Source organism: Carettochelys insculpta, chromosome 2 (genome assembly GCF_033958435.1).
Source record: "Carettochelys insculpta isolate YL-2023 chromosome 2, ASM3395843v1, whole genome shotgun sequence".
Lineage (NCBI taxonomy): Eukaryota > Metazoa > Chordata > Testudines > Carettochelyidae > Carettochelys > Carettochelys insculpta.
Window position 1 is genome coordinate 94,994,069 of NC_134138.1, and position 22,009 is coordinate 95,016,077.

The following is a 22,009-nucleotide window of genomic DNA, read 5'->3' on the forward strand; positions in this document are numbered from 1 at the left end:
AGTTGCTTCAACTCTCAGATGACAGAGGATTCAGCAGGCTCAAAGAAAACAATAATGACTAAACCATGTTTCATATCACTAACACACGCCTCTGCTAGTTAGGTGTTACAGCGTCTGATTTAGGCTTTGTCTACACTACAGAGTTTTATCAACGTGGGGGGGGGGCCTCTGTCGACATAACTCAGGGAGTGTCTACACCCTTAAAGCATTCTGTCGACAGACTCTGGACAGAACTCTGTGTTTGCCTCAACAGTTTGTCTCTCAGAAATCTAAGGAATAATGCTCTGTCGACAGAACTCTGTCGACAGAAATGCAGCATAGACACTTCAGCTGGGTCTACACGTGCCCCTTCCTTTCGAAAGGGGCATGTTAATGAGCAGGTTCAAAAGATGCCAATGAGGCACTGCAATGAATATGCAGTGCCTCATTAGCATAATGTCGGCCGCAGTGATTCGAAAGTACAGCTTTTTGAATCGCGTGCCGCCCACGGAGGTGGGACCTTCCGAAAGGACCCCCCCCCAGTTTTCGAATGCCCCTTCTTCCTATCTGTGAGCGGAAGAAGGGCTTTCGAAAACTGCAGAGGGAGGGTCCTTTTGGAAGGTCCTGTCTCCACAGGCGGCGCGCGATTCGAAAAGCCGCACTTTTGAATCACTGCAGCCACCACTATGCTAATAAGGCACTGCATATTCATTGCAGTGCCTCATTAGCATCTTTCAAACCCGCTCATTAACATGCCCCTTTCGAAGGGAAGGGGCACATGTAGACCCAGCCTTTCATCAACAGAAATGGCTTCCAGTTGCCTGGCAGAGGTCTCAGACAGCTTCTCTCTTCTTATTATAGTAACAGAGAGGTAGCCATATTAGTCTGCAGTCTAACAAAACAAAACAGCAGTAATGTAGCGCTTTAACAACAACAACAAAATGATTTAATCACCAAATAAATCATTTTATTAGTCTCTGAAGTGCTACTTTACCGTTGTTTTGATTTCTTATTATAGGCATTTGGTATAAAATCCCCAAAACCTATGCCCCCCTCCCACAGAAAAATAATGACTAGATACTCAAGAAACACTCAGTCATAAAGATAGACACAGAAGGGAAATAAGTGTATGGGTCTGTATTTGTGGTTAAGAAAAACACAGCTAAGACAGACTTTGCTCCCTCAGAATACTCACCTTGCTGACAGTGGCAGCATGCACTGAATTTGTAGTATGCTCTTTCTTAATATCTGTAAGAGGTCGCGGAGGAATTGGCAAAGCCTGAAGTTCAGGCTGAATCTCAAAATCTTCTGCCTGTATGACAGGTTTACGCTTCTCTGAAAGCAAGCAGCTGTGCATATCCACATGCTCATACCTCACCGCAGTGTTGAAATCCAAAAGCCTAGGTTTGCAAAGGAGAGGGCTCTAAGTAGAAGAAAGTATTTTTAAGAACTTACCCATCTGTCAATGGGTGAAGACTTGCATATAAGTGAAAAATACTTCAAAAGGGTTACGCACAGTGGAAGAAAAGCATTAAACAGTACCCGTTAGTTCAACACAACAATATTCATGCCACAGTTTTCTTGGGCAATTATCTTATTTGAGCATGCAAAGCAGGTCACTGAGAACCCAACTATGGCTACGTCTACACGTGAAGCCTACTTCGAAGTAGCTTATTTCGATGTAGCGACATCGAAATAGCCTATTTCGATGAATAATGTCTACACATCCTCCAGGGCTGGCAACGTCGATGTTCAACTTCGACGTTGCGCAGCACCACATCGAAATAGGTGCTGCGAGGGAACGTCTACACACCAAAGTAGCACACATCGAAATAAGGGTGCCAGGCACAGCTGCAGACAGGGTCACAGGGCAGACTCAACAGCAAGCCGCTCCCTTAAAGGGCCCCTCCCAGACACAGTTGCACTAAACAACACAAGATCCACAGAGCCGACAACTGGTTGCAGACCCTGTGCATGCAGCATGGATCCCCAGCTGCCGCAGCAGCAGCCAGAAGCCCTGGGCTAAGGGCTGCTGCACACGGTGACCATAGAGCCCCGCAGGGGCTGGAGAGAGAGCGTCTCTCAACCCCTCAGCTGATGGCCGCCATGGAGGACCCCGCAATTTCAATGTTGCGGGACGCGCAACGACTACACGGTCCCTACTTCGACGTTGAACGTTGAAGTAGGGCGCTATTCCCATCCCCTCATGGGGTTAGCGGCTTCGACGTCTCGCCGCCTAACGTTGATTTCAACTTCGAAATAGCGCCCAACACGTGTAGCCATGACGGGCGCTATTTCGAAGTTAGTGCCGCTACTTCGAAGTAGCGTGCATGTGTAGACACGGCTTATGTGTTCTGTGCAATGTGTCTATATGCATTAAAGGCACTTTTGAGGCTGACTGAATACCTACAAATGTGATCAGGAATACTCACTGATGCAGGTTAGATACTAATTCTTTTACATTTTGCTGTTTATTACAGAGTGCTGGCATCATGCTTGCCCACAGTACAAAAAAGAATTAGGTATGGCACATGCCCTAGAGATCTTACAATCAAAAGCAACAGTTTTGTATTTTATATACACAGGCCTACAATTCCAGTCCCCAAAACAGTGCAGCTATTCATGCTGACTTACTTCATATTAAAGATCAGATTGCTAATGCAGCCATAAAAAGATCCTGTCATCTTGACCGCAGAAATGCTTTCTCTTGCTGGAACCCCACCAGCGTAGAAGTTGGAAAAGTTCATGGGGCTCATTTCTGCCGACAATCCAAGTCTCATTTCTGCAGGATTACTTTCATCTACTTGTACCATTATCATCCTGAAAGGGCAAAGGTATAAAATCATTTAACAAGTAACTTCATTTCAGCTTTGAGGAACGTGCAAAGAAATAGATTCAGTGATTTTGATAATCCACCTAAAACTAAAATCATTTAAAACTAAAGAGGTTCTTTGAAGAATATTTTAATACATAGTAGGATGGATTTGTTGAGTATCTTTATCAATAAATGTGACAACTAATCCGGTTACAGAAATAAATTGGGCATGCACATTTCTTAGTCAAATACATAGTCAATTAAGTGTTTATTTTTTCTAGCAACAGTTAGTACATTTCCCTCAGGTGGTCCAGACTATCTAAAGCTTTCCAGGAAGCTTTCATGCACAACCTAATCTGTGGCTGTATGCAATTACCATATAAATCAAGATTCCTCTATTAACAACAGAAACACACAACCCTGATTCTTCCGCTGAAATGAGCTAGCTAAGTAATTTCTTCAGGGAACATGGTGAACTGACAATGACTCACAGTAATTAAACAAGTGATACTGTTTAAAGTCACATGTACCTCTTATTCCGGATCAGGATAACAGAATGTTCTTGCCCATCACTGTATGTTCCATTAGCAGGCTGGAGGATGATTTTTTTAGTATTTGCTCTGTCTCCAGCATTAATATGCACTGCAAGATGACCATCGATCAGCATGATGGAAAAGAAGGGCTGTGGAGATTTAATCATTTAATAATATTTTAAGGCAACTGTATTTTCTCTCTTCCCCTACAAATAGTACTTAAAAGGGTGACTTGATCAATTCTACCCATAAACTTAGGTGTTACAGACAAAGTTTCAATGAACAACTAAAAGACAAAAAAGTCATCAGCTATTTTATTTGTTTTGCTTATTTTTAAAAAAATGTCAATGGAAACAGATAAAAAATAAAACACCAAAACACACAAACTGCCCCCTGCAGTGTTTGCAAGTCCATCACTGAAACATTGTGACAGGGAAAGAGAACCAGTAACAGGCAGAGAACTAAGCTTTCTGACTCAAGAGACTCAAAAGCTGTGAGTCTCCCACTCCAGGATAAAAGCCCAATCCTTTTATATCTCAATCAGATAGTGCCAAAGGAGGTGATATTATCTGTGGACACTGCTTGGGAGCTCAATCTTTCACACCAGCCTCCAGATAGTAGCAATTCAATAAATTTGAATCCAACAACAACCACTTGGCTGCTGGAAGGGAAAAGCACTACAGTTTCTCTCTCTGTTTTCCTTCTCATTCCTGAGCCTCTTGAACGGTGTAAGTTGAATAGGCCTCTATGATCTATACTATCCTTTTACCAGCCTTTTTGGCTATTATGCTGAGCAGACATCTGGAGAGTGTTTGAGTCTTCTGCCTCTTTGACTGTTCATAGTTATTTTTAAGTCATACCAGGGTGAAACTGACTTGATTCTTTTCATTTTCAACCTGAACAAATAGCAGCAACAAAACCAGCAATACTGTGGTGAGTTTTCATTCTGCTGCAATTCTGCAAAACCATGAGCAACAACAGAATTGTACTGGAATTGTCTATCTGCAGATTTAGAAACACAACACTGCATTGGTTTACCTTTGGCTCATACACGGAAGACTTTCTTTGCAACCATAGATATATTTTTGCTTTTTTTTTTAAAAAAAAAAAAAAAAAAAAAAAAAAGCCAGTACTCAGCTGGCTGCCCCTTCCCATTGTCCTCTCCAGCCAATCTCCATGGCTGGGGCTGCTGAGGTCCTGGTACTCAGTACTGGCTCAAAAAAGCACTGGATGCATTAATTAATATATATGTTAGCTTGTAATGAAAGTCTACATGCTAAACAAGTTGATTTTCTTGAGAGAAGCTTTCTATTCACTCCCCAGTGGATTTTTTTCAACAACTATCCAGTTTGTATTCTGAAACAAAGCAAGTGACCAACCTAGAAGCAAAGTGGTGAAAACATATTTAAGGTTTAAATCAGTTCGTACTAACCAAATGTGCTTGCCTGCGTCTTCGCTTCTCTATTCCTTTGCTGAGACCAGCCATGATGATGCCACTGCTGTTCTTAGTAGCAAAAGTTACCATCAGTTCTGATTCTGGAGACAGGGACTTAGGTAGCAACTCAATGTAGCCATCATGCAAGATGCTAACACTATGGATAGGCTGTTTGGCAAAAGGAGAGACATAATCAATAGTTTTTATCCTCTGTGAGATGCCCAGGGAGCAAGAACAATATTAGTAGATAAACCAATACAGTTCTCATCTCTACTGTGTGCTACAAAACACTGATTCATTGTTTAATACACAAAAAAACTCAGATTATAACAACCTGACAGATGACAGTTTCCTACCTCCAGTATGCATCCTTTTCTCACACCATATGAGTTTTTTAGCAAGTCAAAGGTAGAGCGGGATATTTCCAGGTTCTTAATGCATCCCACATATGTTCTGCTGCTAAGCCCTTTCCTGAATAAAAAAAAAATATATAGTTTCCATGCTTTTAAAAAAATTGGTTTAATAATATACATTGGGATTTACTTGGGAAAATGTAAAATTAAATTACATAACAGTAAATCAATAACTCCTTTTCAAGGGCTGACGCTGCTCTTTGAAGTCAGGATTAGTTTTCTCATTGGGTTTTAGTGGGAGTAAAATTAAGTCAAAAGTTGCACAACATATATTAACTCTTACCTGAACTACCAAATCCAAAGAAGGCACCATAAGCTGCCACAAATGAATATACAATAATGCACTTTAAAAACAAAGTATGACTCATTTCTGAAGCTCTGGGGTAAATCCTCAGCTGCAATGACACCCTTCAGAAAGGAAAGAGATAAAGGTGGTTCTGTGCCAATATCCTACCCCTTCCTTTTCAGTAGAGCTGTCAGGGGAATAAACTGTTCCCTGGAGCAAGTTACAACAATCTAAGACATGGTTTAACTTACTCTGGCTCATTCTACCCTCTTACTTCAGCTCTGGGCCCTAATTATCCGGTCAGTGATATCCCACCTTATCTGCAGGAAAGATCAGATGTGTACTTCACAGCCATTATATCCAGGCTGAATTGAAGCCACTTGACATATTGCCCAGTATGGGTATGTGTGACAGTGCCCCCAAGCCCTGGGCCTGAGAGAGGGCAGGAGCCGAGGAGCAACCAGCGCAACTAACGGAAGCTAATCAGGGCCCAGGTGGGACTATATAAATGGGGAATCCTGGTAGGAGGAGTGGAGAGCACACTCATGGCCCAGCTGTTGAGCAAGAGTGACCTGACTGCAGGGGAATCTGCAGATGCTTCCTGAGACAGGGTAAAGGTGGGCAGGGCTGGGGAGCTCTAGTCTGCGCCCACGTCCAGGCTGCAGACCTGCTTTAACGCCTGAGAGTACTCGCGCTGCAAGGAGGCAGTCAGGTAGAAGGAGGTGGCAAGTCTACACCCCCTTGCCAATGATGAGCAGCCATTTCAGGCTGCACTTTGCCCCTGAGGTAGGGGTTAGATGTCAACTCTCAGGAAGTCACTAAGGCAAAGCAGTTTAGTGACTGGAGTTCCCTGGGAGGGGAGGACCCTAGAATGTACTTTTCACAGACAGACACACACACATGCACAAATTCTCTCATTCAGTAGAGAATTAAAAGAGCCACGTGACTGGTGGGGTGGTGCTCAAGGCACTACAGTAAACACACACACACACAAATATAAATACTATAAATATAATCAAAGGCAGTGGTACCTCTCTCATCCAGCACCCTCAGGACCTGAGCAGTCTCAAACAAGGGGATTTGCTGGACAAGGGGAGGGCCCGATCCCAGGCTACCTGAAGATGGGGAGCCCACTCCTGCAGGGTTCCCCACAGGGCTGCCAGGCTCACCCACCCTGAGTGGGCTCCCTGCAGCTGCAGGACTGGCTCCCTTCTGAGAGGCTCCTGGCAGGGCTTCCAGTCAGGGCTGGGTTCCCCATCATCAGCTGGGCTCCCTGTAGTGGGGCTCCCTGACCTGGCTTCCTCACCTCAGGGCTGCCTCTGGGGGTCCCCAAAGCTGGCTGCCAGTGGGCTCTCGACCACCAGTAGCACCTTGCTACAGCCCCACGCAGCAGGAGCTCTCTAGACCAGCAACATCCACGATCCTGCTTGACGAGGTATGTTGCTGGGTGAGAGCATGCCAGACAAGAGCTTCAACCTGTACTCTAAAAATTTTCAACACAACAACAACAACTAAATTCCACTCACTTACTTATTGCATGAGGGGTTCAGAATGTGGGAGGAAGCTCCAGGCTGGGGCACAGAGCTGGGGTGCAAGGAGGGAGTGAGGGCTCTGTCGAGGGGTGCAGGCTCTGGGCTGGAGTCAGGTATGAGGCATTTGGGGTGCAGGAGGGGCTCCAGTAAGACCAAGGAGGCTGAAGTATAGGAGGCAGCTCAGGGCAGGAGGTTAGGGGGAAAGTGTGGGGTCTGGGAAGGAGTTAGGATATGAGAGTGGTCTCAGCACTGAAGCAGGGAGTTGGTGTGCGGGGCACTTACTTCAGTGGCCCCCTGCCACTCCTGGGAGTGGCCAACTTGGGGAGCAGGGGGCTCTGTGCATTGCTCTCTCCTGCAAGCACCATCCACACAGCTCCCATTGGCCACAGTTCACAGCCAACTGGTTGCTGCAGGGCAGGGCCTGCAGGTGAAGGCAGCATGAACACAGTGTTGGGAGTTTAACCTGATTGCTGCACTTCTCCAGCCCAGAGGGGACAGAAAGTAGCACACAGATTTGTCCCCTCTCGCCCTCCCAAACACGCCACCCAGATCAACACAGACGTTTTAGTGTCTGCAGCCCAGGACCCTGGGTTAAGAAGGGCCTATTACAAAATCTGGAGGTGGTCCAGAGATCTTCTTGTGGAGCGACCCTTAGCCTGGGACCCTGGGCTGCAGCTCCCAAAGCTCCTGCATTAATCCAGCCCTACCTCACTCCAAGGAGCACTGCGATCAGCTCTTTGCAGTGCTCCCAAGGAAACCTTGAATAGCCACAGGCTACAAGACAAAGAGCCACAGGCAGCTTGTAAGCTGTGGATTGAGTATCACTGGCCTAGAAGATTGAGCACTGGACTGGGACCCAGGAAATCTGATCTGCTTGTGACTTTGAGGCGATAGGGTCACTTGTCTGCTCCAGTTTCCTCATCTGTAAAATAGAGGCAATGATGCTTACCTCCCATTGTAAAGCACTTTGAGATCCACTGATAAGAACCATTAAGAATACTTAAATAATCATGGATTATGGCCAGATCCTCAGATGGAATAAACGGTCACAACTTAAAAACAATGAGGAGTCCTGTGGTACTTGGACACCTGCTTTTCTGGGCAAAAATCCACTTAATCAGATGCCCACGAAAACAGACTCCTCGTTGTTTTTGTGGCTGCAGACGAATAAGGCTACCCCGCTGATGCTTGTCAGAACTTAGTAACTTCAATGGAACCAAAAATTTACAGAAGCTGAAGATCTTCCCCAAAACCTACATACATGTATGCAGAGGGGGAAAAACAAAGAATTAACACTGTACCTCACAGTCCTAGATCTTGGCAGTCCACCAATGTAAATTGGATCCTTATCTGAGCGATTCAGGTCTGAGGCTACCCCAGGAGATTCTCCTTGCTTGGTTTCTTTATAATTAAGATTATACGTATCCATGACAGCCAAAACTCCTGAAAAGAAAAAAGTAAAGATTGTTGGATAAAGACACTAAGGCTATGTCTAGAGGGTGCCCTAGCCTCAAAATAAATTACACAATTTGCACTACTCAATTTATGTTATGCTTAAAAGAAGCACACAGGATCTTTTTCAGGAGGGAATAAGGCAACATGTCACATTTACTGATAATATAACCAAATAGCATATGGTTTTATACACACACACCCTGCAGACCTTATAATTACCAGTCTGTTGCTTCCCCAAACTTACTGATCAGATAAGTCGGGTGTGAGGAGGAGGAGCAGGAGTCTTCCAGTCCACACTGGCGCTCAAAGTCTTAGCAGGATGGAACCCAAAGAATAACATAAGACACCCCACCCCATTCCTTTATAGGGCTTCTCCTCCATGTAAGACAATGCATTTTGCTCTATCAAACCTTAATCAGTCACTTAGCATCACAATCCATCCTTCTGCAACATAAAGTTGTTCTTGCAGTTATCTGATATCAGTATGCTGAAGACCTCTTCTGTGGTGGCTTTTTTTGGGAAAATTTATCAGTTCCCTATCAAGGGGTGCTTGTGCCTAATTTTGAGGCTCATCAGTCTGCCCGATCCAGTCTTTCCTGTCCGATCTTCCTAGTTACTTGGTGCCCCTGAGTCTCCAGCCTCACCTCTGGTCATCTGGGTATATGGTGGTCTTTGTTCCTCTCTTTCTAAAAGCATTCTTTTACTCATTCACAGGAATACCATATTTACATAATTGTAGCATGGAATGAAGAGTAACAAAGTTTCTTTCTAATACTATCCTCACTGTGCATTACAATTTAATATCAGAATACACCAACATTACACAGAGTTGGAGCTATGGTAACAAAGCTGCCTGGTGCTAAGGCCTAAGGCCTGCATCATGTAGGTAATTAGTATCACAACATGCATTCATTATAACTAACTTATTGCCTACAAAACTATAAGGTTACATGGTTTATATTGATTATAACTGATTATTGTGCATTATAAGGCTACATTTGCACTATGCAAATTGTGTAGATTTTTTCAAGCAGATTTTAAAATAGGTTATTTCAGTATTTGGCACTGTCTAAACAATGTCACATGCCAAAATAAAGCCCTGTTCTGAGGCATTCCTGTACTCCTCCTGCTGTGAGGTTTAAACCAATGCCATAATAGGGTGCCCATTATCTGGAAAACTATTTCGATTCAACGTGCGCATTGCATAGACATGGACAGCTAATTTGGAACACTTTTGTATCCCAAAACAGTACCTGCCGTGTAAACAGGGCTTAAAGCTTGATGCTCTGCAGTGCACATATTTGTGTATTAAATGTACAATAATTTTCCAAGTGAAATGAGATTTTAGATATAGTCATTTTTTTCATCATCAAAGTTGAATCTACTTTACACAGAAGATAAGCTGGACAGTTCCTTTACCAAAACCAAACAGATTTTGGAGAAACAATCAGGAAAGCATCCATGCATTATAAAGGAGGGCTGCTCTGCTGCAGAGAGTACTGAAAGCAGAGACAGCCCAGCTGAGCACGCACAGCCCAACAGCAAAGCATATACTCTGCAAGGAGGGGCCAGAAATTGACCTCATTAAAAGTCAATAAATGAACACATTAAAGCTGTCTGTACACTTGCATTTATTTCTCTTTTGAAAGAGGCATGCAAATGAAGGAAATTGAAAATGCAAATAAGACACTGGTTTACACACCTGGCATCTCATTTGCATAATCTCTTTTCAAAAGAAAGAAAGAAAGAAAAGTGCAGAGGAGGCTCTTCTGAAAATAAACCCCATCTTTGAAAGAACCCATCTTCCTGAAATAAAATAAGGGTTCTATTTCTGAAAGAATCCCGTCTATACTTCTTTCTTTCTTTTTCTTTCTTTCGAAAGAAGCTCTTTCGAAAAGAGATTATGCAAATGAGGTACTAGGAGCCCTACCCAAAGAGCTGGACTGTAATCAATCAAGAGAGTGACAGGATGTACATCCAATGACAAACAGGAGAAACAAAAATCTGCTATTAGCCCTTAAGGACTCCTTTTGTTCACCTACTATAAGGCTGTGGAGGACAATAACTGATAACAAAAAATGTAACAGTGTTCCATTGTTTAAAGACTGCTTAAATGTGCCTTCCTTTCCTCTGACACATGATACATAACAGTGAGGTGGAAGAGTACAATACAAAGGCCAAACTTGGCACCAGAGTGTTCATATGCCACACGATCAACTGACACTACTTTCAACAAGACAGCACCGCAATAATGGGTGTGAAAGAAGGAATATGCATTAGGAATAACCAGACAAAACCAGGATGGAATGGTGACATTCCTAATGGCTGTTTTAAACACTTACTTGTAAAATCATAAACATTTAGGCTGTGTCTACACTTGCATTCTTCTTTTGAAAGAGGCATGCAAATGAGGGAAATCAAAAATGCAAATGGTCTGCAGATTTACGTATCTGAAACCTCATTTGCATATTCTTTCAAAAACAGCTTCTTCTGAAAGGAGAAAAACAGTGTAGATGCAGCTCTTTCGAAAGTAAACCCCATCTTCGAAAGAACCCTACTTCCCATAAAAAAGGGAGATTTGAAGATGGGATTTATTTTAGAAAGAGTTGTATCTCCACTTCTTTTCTTCTTTCCAAAGAAGAAAATGCAAATGAGGTGCCAGATATATAAATCTGCATCTCATTTGCATTTTCAATTTCCCTTATTTTCATGTCTCTTTCAAAAGAGGAATGCAAGTGTAGGGACAGTCTTATTGTTCAGTCTGTATCTTACCTTGCTTCTTGTTGCGACTGAATGAGATTTTGTACCATGTTCCATTATTGTAACGATTTTCAGTAGTAAGTGTAAGAGGTCCTGTACCAAGTTCAACAGTTAATCTAACTTTGCCATCAACAAGCTCTAGAGACAAGAAATCTCTCTGCAGAAAAAATAATGCATTAACACTGAATGAAAAATAAACATGCAAAAATTAATATTTCAAAGATCATGGACTATCCTTACTAAAATGCAAGATATTGATATATCCAGAATATCTGGTACTCAGAGCACCTACTTTTCCCATGTTCAGAAAATCTAATCTTTAAAATACCATTTTAATAAAAATAATACTAGTACTAATATTAAGTTCGTAATAATTAGCGATCCTAGAAATCTCCATGGAAAAAACACATAATTTGTATTTTTACAGAGAATCTTTAGGTTTTACTACCATTACTGGGGGGCAGACAGCCCAAGCCTCAGCTTTCCATGTTTGACAGCCCCTGCTCCAGTGACCCACTTCATTTAAATTGCAGAAAAACATGGATTTTTATGTTGGTTTTTTTTTAAATCAAAGATATTTGCCTTTTTTATTATGAAAAGCTAGTGTAGCCCGTTAGCTTATGGAGCATATTAGTTTGCTTAAAGCTTAAGCTTTTATATCTCTTTTAATCCTAGACGCTTATGTATTAATTGCACTCCAGTGAATTTAGGTCAAAGGAGAGGCCTATTTTTCTGTCTGTTTTAGCAGCAAGCACAAAGGGACTTTCCCCTTAGATTTTCCATTTTTCTCAGTTTATGGAAGATTAGTTGGTATTGACAAATATCTATATATTTTCATCAATTTTCCACCTGATTATGTGCTTATAACCGGCCACCACCCCATTGACTCAGAATGTAAAGTCAAAGGATATGTCTTCCTGTTGTACTTTCCTGACCCCCCGCCCTCACCTCAGAATTTGCTCATGATCTCACACCTGGTGCATAGGTGTACAGTCATAGAAAGTGTCCTTAAATTAATTTCCCTAATCAAATCTGGATACCCCAGCATTCTGAAGGGGTGGATGTCTAACTTAGCACAGGTATTTAAACACAGTAACAAAAACAGCCTACATTAACACCTTGCCATATGTGGGGAAAGCGCACATCCCACATCCAAAGCAGAACGGATCCATGCTTTTCTAAGCATATCTCCTTCCTTCTATATCATGGTTTCCCAATCTGGGGGGGTGTCTTTCCTCCACCCCAAGAAAGAGCTGGTCTTTGCTTTTGGCTCTGAGCCCCTGCCATTTCACATGGGTGACCCAGCTCAGCCGATATGAAAAGCAGGGTTACGGGGACAGGAGGATGATGCGGTTAGATGGGAGGCTGGCAGTGCCTGGCTTTGGGGAAGGGGACAGGCTCTGGCGCGTGGCCCCAGCAGTGTGGGGCTCAGGCAGCTGGCCAGCTTGGGCTGCACCAGACACCCACAAGGTGGGGCCTCTGCCATTTGCCTGGATGGTCCACAGTCGGTCTCCTAGGATTTCCCAATTCATGAAGAAAATGCAGCATCATATTTCACACTAAGTTAATTTGTTTCTGATGTTAAATTATGTTTTTATTAAATTTTTGACCAAAAAAACTATTTGTGCTTATTTATAGTTTTAAATAACATTTTTATGTCAAGATTTTGTTTATTTTCAATTATGAATTAAATGTTTTGTTAAAAGGAGGGTTGGATGTTGGTAAAGAAGAGGGGGGTGAGGGTTTTGCAAAGATCAAAAGGGGGTGTGAGGCTGAAAAGTTTGGGAACTGCTGTTCTATATCTATCTTGGTACCAAACTTTCTCTAATGTCTATATTTTCTACGCTACTTTCTACTGTTGTATCCCCTCACCGGCTGTGGAGCGAAGCAGCCTCGTTTCCAAGGCCTCTGACGATGTAGTGAATATGGTATTTTCTCTTAGGCTATGTCTACACTAGCATTCCTCTTTCAAAGAGGCATGCAAATGAGGGAAATCGAAAATGCAAATGAAGTGCAAATTGACATATCTGGCACCTTATTTGCATTGGTTTTTTTTTTGAAAGAGCTTTCAAAAGAAGAAAAGCAGTGTAGACATGGCTCTTCCGAAAGTAAACCCCGTCTTCAAAACAGCTGCCTCTACACTGCCTTTCTTCTTTCGAAAGATGCTCTTTCAAAAAAAGAACATGCAAATAATGTGCCAGATGTGTAAATCTGCACCATATTTGCATTTTCAATTTCCCTCATTTGCATACCTCTTTCAAAAGAGGAATGAAAGTGTAGACACAGTTTTACAGTATATGTGCAAACCATAAGTGCAGTTAGTTGAGTGAGCTGTATTAGAATAGTTAATTAAGTCAAATTTGTTTGTAATCTAATGCCTACTCTGTATCTCAACATCATTCAGCTTGTATCTGTCATACTTGAGTGTTTGCGTGTTTGATACCACTGCATAGTTAAAAATAAACAAACCCTAAGTGCCACTAAACAGCATTACCTGTGTGATCACTGGGAATCCCCAAAACCACCTCAAGCCCAGAGGCTATCTTGCTCTGAATAAAGTTGACCAAGGGAAAGGTGTACACACTTTTAATCTTCGAGTCAGGTGGGCAAGCCTGCCCAAACAAATATTCTCGTCATCATTCCCTGTGGTTAACACTAGTATCCCTAGTCATAACACTCTGGAAGGCTATTCCAATATTTGGATGCATTCATTTTGTTTTTACACAATTATGCAGGGTAGTCTGACCCCCTCATCAGGATTGATTATCCCACCATTTGCAGAGGTAGGTTTCAACAATAAACAACACATATTCATATCCCATGTTGATTCTGGGCCCTTGATAACATAGCCTCAGATTACTGCACCTTTTTAACATATTTTGAATGAGCCTCATGGATTATGTCTCATGGTAAATGCTCGTATTTCAATTCTATTGTGTCTAAGGGATTCTGTGGACTCAAAATCATATCAGACATCCATGTCACAATGCCAGGTGACAATTGCTTCGAAGCCAGAAGCAGGTGGTTGGGGAAAATCAAACCTTTATAAAGTGAATTTCCAAATACAGTTTTGAGCAATGTAAAATCCGAAGAGTTTTCTTACAGTGCCATTGGACGCAAGATACAGCAGGAGCCCATTAGGGGAGAAGGTGCTGAAAAACAGGATTATGTGAGTCACAGTGGAGCGAAGGGCCCTCTCCACAACTGAATATCCACTGCCATCAAAATGGAAAGAAGTGTCTTCCTCCTGTGGGCTATAAAAACAACAACAAAAGGGGTGAAATGCTGAATACTACAGGACAGATTTGCATTTTTCCATTGACAATATTTTATATGCAGCTTGGAGCAGCCACTGGCAGTATAATTAGGAAGTGAGACTGAGAGGAGGCTTGCATTTTGCATGCCATACATAATTAAAGGAGGCAAGCCAAGAGCCACTTTTATTGTAGAATCTCTGAACATTGAGGTTAGCTTTGGGGGAGGATTTACACCAGATAGAAAAAACTGGTTTACACCAAACCACCACATTTGTCAAAGGAAGTAATTAGCACCCTATCCACACATTTACTCTCAAACTTAAATAATATTGTGCACTTCCCCAGATTCCTTGGATAACTGCATTTACAGCAAACATTATACTTTTTTTTTCTTCCAATGCTTCTAAAAACACATTTCATACATAATCACACAACTCCCTCTGCTGGCTCTAAATGGAATAGTCTACAAAAAGTTGTTGAGAAACCTATTTCATTTCAACCCTACTAAATATACAAACATTGTGCAAACAGAGTAACTGTTGTGTGATATGGTACATTCACTAACAGTGAGTGAGACAGAGGTATGGCAGGATAGCTCCTTCAATGTTTCCCTTTTTGCATTACAGTTTTGGCTTGTGAATTCTCTCCCTGCTTTTGAAGCTCAGCCCCTCCCCAGCTAAGTCACACATTCCAGCCCACCCTTTTTGGAATATACAAAAGGAAGCCTTTTGGTCCCTGCAATGGCTTCAGGGCTTTGTTCTTGGTCCAGGGACTGGGGATTTGGACTCTTGAACATTTGAGTTTTCCCCTACAGGACTCCTTGCCAACACAAAGGGCCACAAACTGTCCCTTAATGCCTTGCTCCACAGAATGGGGTTTTCATAACCTATTGCATACTCTTCCCCAGGTCCTGTCTTCTGCACTCAGTAACACACACCCTTTTGTGGGAGCCTTTGCAGTTTGGAGCAATACCGATAAACCACAAGGCAGTAAGAGAAGGTACCACTGCACAATTCTGGGGCCAGCATCCTTTTTAGGCCTTCCTGATGTTCAAGCAGCAAGAGAGAGGCATGGTTTGTTGCTAATGAAAAGTGGTTTCCCAGCAAACAATATCTTAGGGCATCTACAGCCCATTTCTCAGCTCAGAATGGGCCACCGCTCATAGGAATAGTTTTCTATTTCTATTGAAGACTGGAGGTTCCTCTCCCTCAGCATCCTAGGCCAGGACTGTTCCAAGTCCTATCTTGGAAGCATCCATTTGTAGTGCAAACTTGATGGAAAAGTTTGGATGCAAAAGTACTAGTTTCCTGATGCAGAAAATCTTTTAGCATTCTAAATGCCCTTTTGCTGGCTTCTTCCCTAATGATTTTCTCAGGACTGGTAACCTTCATGAGATCTGTGAAGCCTGCTGCATTTGTGACAAAGTCAGATACAAATTGTCGAAAGTAATGTGTTAGGTCTAAAAGCATCATCTGCTGTTGTTCCACGGAGATCAAATGACATAGTTTTGAAATGGTACATACTAAATTGGATGGAGAAAACTGTCTTTTTCTGTGATTCCCAGGTACAGAGGGATCTGACAGTATCCCTTCCTGAGGTTTAGGGTAGAGATGTATTTGGCACCTCCCAGTCTGTCTAGTAATTCATCCACCCTAGGGCTAGGATAGGTATCAACCCTCAGAACGGCATTTACCTTTCTCAGGTCAATACACAAGCAGGTTGTCCTATCTGGTTTTGGTCCCGGCACAATGGGTCTTCTCCACCCACTGAGAGACATTTCCACTACTCCCAGGTCTAACATAGCTCACAGCTCCTCTTCCATGATGCCCCACGTCTTTCATGGAAATGCTCATGGGTTCTCACATACTGGTTTGTCCTGACTCAATGGCTATGTGATGATGCACCAGGTGAGTCAGTAGAACATGGCAAGGTTGAAAATATAGCATGGAAGAATTCAGTTATAGCTTCTACGTTTAGGCCTTTTGTTTTAATGTTCTTCCTCCATCAGTATGACTTGGGATGCTGGGGTCACTGATGCTTATGGGCCCAGTTCAGATTCAGGTTGGTTTGGTGTTACGAGGAGTATCTCTTGGGTCTTCCTAGACCTTCAAAAGCTTGATGAGTTATATTTGAGTCTCCTTTTTCTTCCCTGGCAGACAGATTTCATGGCTAATTAAACTCCTGCTCAAATTACCCCTGCCACAGGGCCAATAATTTTGACTCTGTTTGGCAGCAAGAACAGTACCCAGTTGCTGGGTCTACATTCCCTTTGTTATAGATCTTTCCTTGATTTTATTGGGTTTCAGTATGTTTTCCTTTGCTCTGTCCTGTAAGCCCGTAAGCTTTTCTTGTTATTGGAATACATATTTAATTTTGTTTTCCACCTTTGATCCTTCTTCCCCCCATGCTCCTCAAAGGAGGTCCAAATTCCCAGGCTGTATCCCATGTGGATGCCTGCAGAACTTCTCTGACGGAAAATAGCAGTTCTTGGAGTGACTTGTCCCAGTGACAAGAACCTGATGATACAAATTTCCTTAACATTTTTTTCTGTGTCTTATTGAACATTTAACCAATCCATTTATCTAGAAACATTCTTAGGCTATGTCTACACTAGCCCCTGCCACCCCCCGTTTTGAAAGGGGGATGTTAATGAGACACTTTGGTGTATGCTATTGAGGTGCTGCAATGTATATGGAGCACCTCATTAGCACAATGGCGGCTGTGGCACTTCAAAAGTGCCGCTTTCATTCTCATGCAGGTCGTCTACACGGGGTCCTTTTTGAAAAGAATCCGCACATGTTGAAATCCCTTATTCCTATAACCTAATAGGAATAGGGGGATTTCAACATGTGTGGGGTCCTTTTGAAAAGGACCTCGTGTAGACAAGCCGTGAGTGATTAATCGAAAGAAGCACTTCCACAGTGCCGCAGCTGTCATTATGCTAATGAGGTGCTGCATATTCATTGCAGTGCCTCATTAGCATATCCTGAAGTGTCTCATTAGTGGGGGGTTAATGTAGACACAGCCATAGCGTCTTAACTTTTTAAACAAAGCATATAGATGTTTTCTTGAGCATGATACAGAAATAGTTTCCTGACTGATCAAGATCTCTTTTGGTACCCCACTTCAGCGTACTGGGTTGCTGAAGTCTAGGACTATCAGGATATTCTGGAATCTTGCTGTGCCTTTTTCCAGTAGTCCCACTATATCCATCACTATTTTTTCTAAGGGTAACCCAACTACAGGAAGCAAGCTTAAGGAGGCCTTCAGAGACCTCTTTGATCCAGCTGATTGACATTCTGGGCATGACACCTTGACTTTCTTGTGCGATCTCAACTAACAGAACCTATTCATCACCCACTCAAAGGCCTTATTCCACTCCCTTTCCTCTACCTCTTCTTGGTATGAGAAGGTATATTTTATCTCTTTGGTTCAATAACGTTTCTCCAGGCTATATAACCTTTCCACCCAAAGTTCAAATTGAGGCCATTTCTTTAACAGCTGTGGGTTTACAATTTTGCTGTCAAATACTACTAGTTGATCTCAGGCTTGATTTAATGTCTGGTTGTCTCTGTATTCCTGTCTCCAAGGTTTGGAGCCCTACCTCCGATGGGCATGGCTCCTCATTATGTTTAGGAAATGGGGAGGGCCCTTCTCATCTGGCAGGAAGTACCCTTCCCAGCATCCTTTCAAATCCCACCAGTGAATTTGGCCCCATATAGAGGGTAGCCCCTCAAATGTGTGTTTTTAGGCATCAGACATCCAGGTTTGTGAAAAAAGCACAACTGCTGCACAGGTGGTCTCACTGCACACATGAAAAATTATTTCCCCTCATGGTGGTGACTTCCTGTTCTTCACCTGTAGGAAAGTTAGTCCTTTCTGAGATCAACCCCTTCTATGAGTTTAGATTCTCCAGGTTTCTGTCCAAGGTTGAGCCATGTTCTGTGGCTTTGCTGTTTTTCCCTTTGACCATATTAATACTGCCTGAGTCAGGGTTGCTGCCTCACTCAGCCTGTGCCTTGAGGTGTGCCAGTCCCCTAACCCCAGCACAACTATTCCCTGATGTCTCAGAAGGGAGTCTGTTTTAAGCCACGTAACTGTACATTAAATTTATGGCTTTGGCCAACTTCTAAAGTTGATTCCTGAACACCCTGTCTCTGCCCACAGCTGAGATGATCTAGGTAAATTGTTCTATTACACTTGTTCCATTGCCTGTATCTCAGTTTGTTTCCTAGAGTGGAGTCAGTGCCAACAGTGCTCCTTGAATTTCTGGGCCACCACCTGAGGAGGAGGAAAGAGAAGTTACTCACCGTAGTAACGGTGGTTCTTCGAGATGTGTCCCCGTGGGTGCTCCACAATAGGTGACGGGCTTGCCCGGCGCCGCAGATCGGATCTTCCAAGCAGTTTCTGCCAGACTGCGCATGCGCCGGCGCGCGCTGCTCCCTTGTGCGCTCCTGGCCATGTGTGCGATCCGGTCCCCGCCAGTTCCTCGACCAACCGCCTCGGGTGCCCCTGCAAAACACTAACAGAGATCCGAAGCGGGGAGGATGGGCGGGTAGTGGAGCACCCATGGGGACACATCTCGAAGAACCACCGTTACTACGGTGAGTAACTTCTCTTTCTTCTTCGAGTGTCCCCGTGGGTGCTCCACAATAGATGACTACCCAGCAGTAACCCAAGATAGGAGGTGGGTAATGGGATTATGTGCAGCTTGTCCCCGAGAGGACCGCTGCAGAGAGACGGGTATCCTCTTGGAATACCCTGTGAAGGGCGTAATGTTTGGCGAAGGTGTCGTAGGATGACCAGGTCGCCGCTCTGCAAATGTCTTTTAACGCAACGCCCTTGAAAAAGGCTGTTGATGCCGCCACCGCCCTGGTGGAATGAGCCCTGGGAGTGGCCGATAAATGAGTCTTTTTGAGCTCGTAGCACATTTTTATGCAGGATACAATGTGCTTCGAGATTCTCCGCGAGGAGAGACCCTCTCCTTTCGATTTGGGAGCGAGGGAGACTAGGAGTCTATCCGTTTTCCGGAAGGACTTGGTCCTGTCTACGTAGAAGGCTAGCGCCCTCCTCACGTCCAGCAGGTGTAGGCGCGCCTCTTCGTTGGAGTTATGAGGCTTTGGATAAAACGAGGGTAGAACAATAGGTTCGTTGATGTGAAACTCGGAAGAAACTTTGGGAACAAAGGCTGGATGCAGCCGTACGGTTACCGCCTCCTTGGAAAAAACAGTGCAGGGTGGCGTTGCCATGACTGCCGCGAGCTCACTCACCCTACGAGCTGACGTAATTGCAAGAAGAAAGGTCATCTTTATTGTAAGGAGGCGGAGGGGAACCATGGCCAAGGGCTCGAACGGTGGTCCCATCAGTGTGGTAAGCACCAGGTCCAAGTTCCACGAAGGTGGAATCGGTTTCCGAGGGCGGTAGAGGTTTACCAACCCTTTGAGGAACCTGGTAACCATAGGGTGGGCGAACACCGTGTGCCCTTCCTCCTCATGTCTGAACGCCGAGATGGCGGCAAGGTGGACCTTTAACGAGGATAGCGAGAGTCCTCCTCTCTTGAGGTCCAGTAAATACTCTAGAATTGTAGGTATAGGCACCGAAAGGGGGGCCAGCTGTTTGGTAGAACACCAAGCCGTGAAGCGAGTCCATTTTTGTTTGTAGGTCTTCCTAGTGGAAGTCCTCCTGCTACTTTCTAGGACTTGCTGTACTCCCACTGTGCATGTGCTCTCTAGGGAGCTGAGCCATGGATTAACCACGCTTGCAGTCGCAGGCTTTGGGGATGCGGATGCACTATGGACCCCTGGGCTTGCGTGAGCAGATGCGGCGCCACCGGAAGAGGCATCGGTGGACGGTCCGACATGCGCAGGAGTAGGGGGAACCATTGTTGGCGATCCCACGTTGGGACTATCAGGATCATCCGGGCCCTTTCCCTCCTGGCTTTTTGCAAAACTTTGTGGATCAGCACTGTGGGAGGAAACGCATAAAGCAGGGGGCCCCCCCACGGGATCACGAACGCGTCCCCCAGGGACCCCCATCCCAGTCCTGCCCTGGAGCAGAATCGTGGGCACTGCTTGTTGTGCTGAGTGGCAAACAGATCTATTTGGGGAAAACCGCATGCGTGGAAAATCGGCCGTAGCAGATCGGGACGGATCTGCCACTCGTGTGTGAGCGCAAAACGCCTGCTCAGCTGGTCTGCCTTCACGTTGTGCGCACCCGGCAAGTATGAGGCTTTCAAGATTATATCGTGGGCGATGCACCAGTTCCATAAGCGGATTGCTTCCGCGCATAAGGCACGGGATCGAGCTCCTCCTTGCCTGTTTATATAAAACATGGTGGAGGTATTGTCTGTACTGATCCCGACGACTTTGCCTTGTATGTGGTCTCGAAAGTGTTTGCAGGCGTTGAACACTGCTCTGAGCTCCAGTACATTGATGTGTAGTGACTGTTCCGTGGGTGACCAAAGTCCTTGAGTCACCTCTTCGCCCATGTGCGCTCCCCACCCTATGAGGGAGGCATCTGTAGTGAGAAAAACCAATATTTGCGGCTGGTGGAAGGGTACCCCTGTTAGCAAGTTCCTGGGGTTTACCCACCATTGCAGGGATTTGCGCGCCCCGGCTGTGGGCGACACCACCCTGTGAACGGTGTGTACTGCCAGTTTGTATACACTCGCCAGCCAGTGCTGCATGCTGCGCATGTGTAACCTGGCGTTCTGCACTACAAACGTCGCCGCTGCCATGTGGCCCAGCAGCTGCAAGCACGTCAAGACCGGCACCGTAGGGCTGAAGGTGATGACTTGCATGAGGGAACCGATGGCCCGAAAGCGAGCCTCTGGTAGATATACTCTCGCTGTAACTGAGTTTATGCGAGCCCCTATGAACTCTATGTCCTGTGTGGGGTCTATTTTTGATTTTGCCAGATTGATAACCAGGCCAAGTGAGGAGAACGTGTTTGCTGTGACGCGTATCATGCGCAGAACCTCCCCTTTCGAGGCCCCTTTGAGCAGGCAGTCGTCCAGATACGGGAAAAGAAATACCCCCTGTCTGTGCAGGTAGGCTGACACCACTGCCAAGGTCTTGGTGAAGACTCTGGGGGCCGAGGAGAGGCCAAACGGTAGGACCTTGTATTGGAAGTGTTCGTTGCCTACCATGAACCGGAGGAATCGCCGGTGAGCCGGATGGATGGTTATGTGGAAGTACGCGTCTTGTAAATCGAGGGCTGCGAACCAGTCTCCATCGTCCAGTGCTGTAAGGATGGAGGCGATCGTGGTCATCCGAAAACGTTGCTTGCGCAGGTACCTGTTGAGGCCGCGAAGGTCTAAGATGGGCCTCCAGCCTCCTGTCTTTTTCTCCGTGAGGAAATACCGGGAGTAGAACCCTTTTCCTTGCAGTTGCTCTGGCACCCTTTCCACCGCCCCTATGAGCACGAGATGGGCCACCTCCTGCCTGAGCCTGGCTACATGGGAGGCCTCCTGGAGGTGGGGCTTGGGTGGAGGTCGCGACGGTAGGAGCGACTGGAAGGGGATGGCGTACCCCGTGGCTATGATC

The 22,009-nt window shown here is 44.7% G+C and overlaps 1 protein-coding gene across 4 annotated transcripts in view; it reads right to left on the reverse strand.

The window, feature by feature from the left end:
• The window catches only part of LAMA1 (laminin subunit alpha 1), a 211,348-nt gene that overhangs the window by 13,093 nt on the left and 176,246 nt on the right, over window positions 1-22,009 (reverse strand). For 3 of the 4 annotated variants that reach the window (XM_074987418.1, XM_074987419.1, XM_074987421.1), the window contains 8 exons: window positions 14,312-14,462; window positions 11,221-11,365; window positions 8,295-8,436; window positions 5,119-5,233; window positions 4,760-4,930; window positions 3,325-3,476; window positions 2,614-2,799; window positions 1,175-1,379 (listed from right to left, as the gene is read on the reverse strand). In XM_074987418.1, the coding sequence (XP_074843519.1) occupies window positions 1,175-1,379; window positions 2,614-2,799; window positions 3,325-3,476; window positions 4,760-4,930; window positions 5,119-5,233; window positions 8,295-8,436; window positions 11,221-11,365; window positions 14,312-14,462 (1,267 nt within the window). Of the gene's footprint in view, window positions 1-1,174; window positions 1,403-2,613; window positions 2,800-3,324; window positions 3,477-4,759; window positions 4,931-5,118; window positions 5,234-8,294; window positions 8,437-11,220; window positions 11,366-14,311; window positions 14,463-22,009 lie in introns of those variants that run through there. The other variant, XM_074987420.1, reaches the window with a different exon arrangement.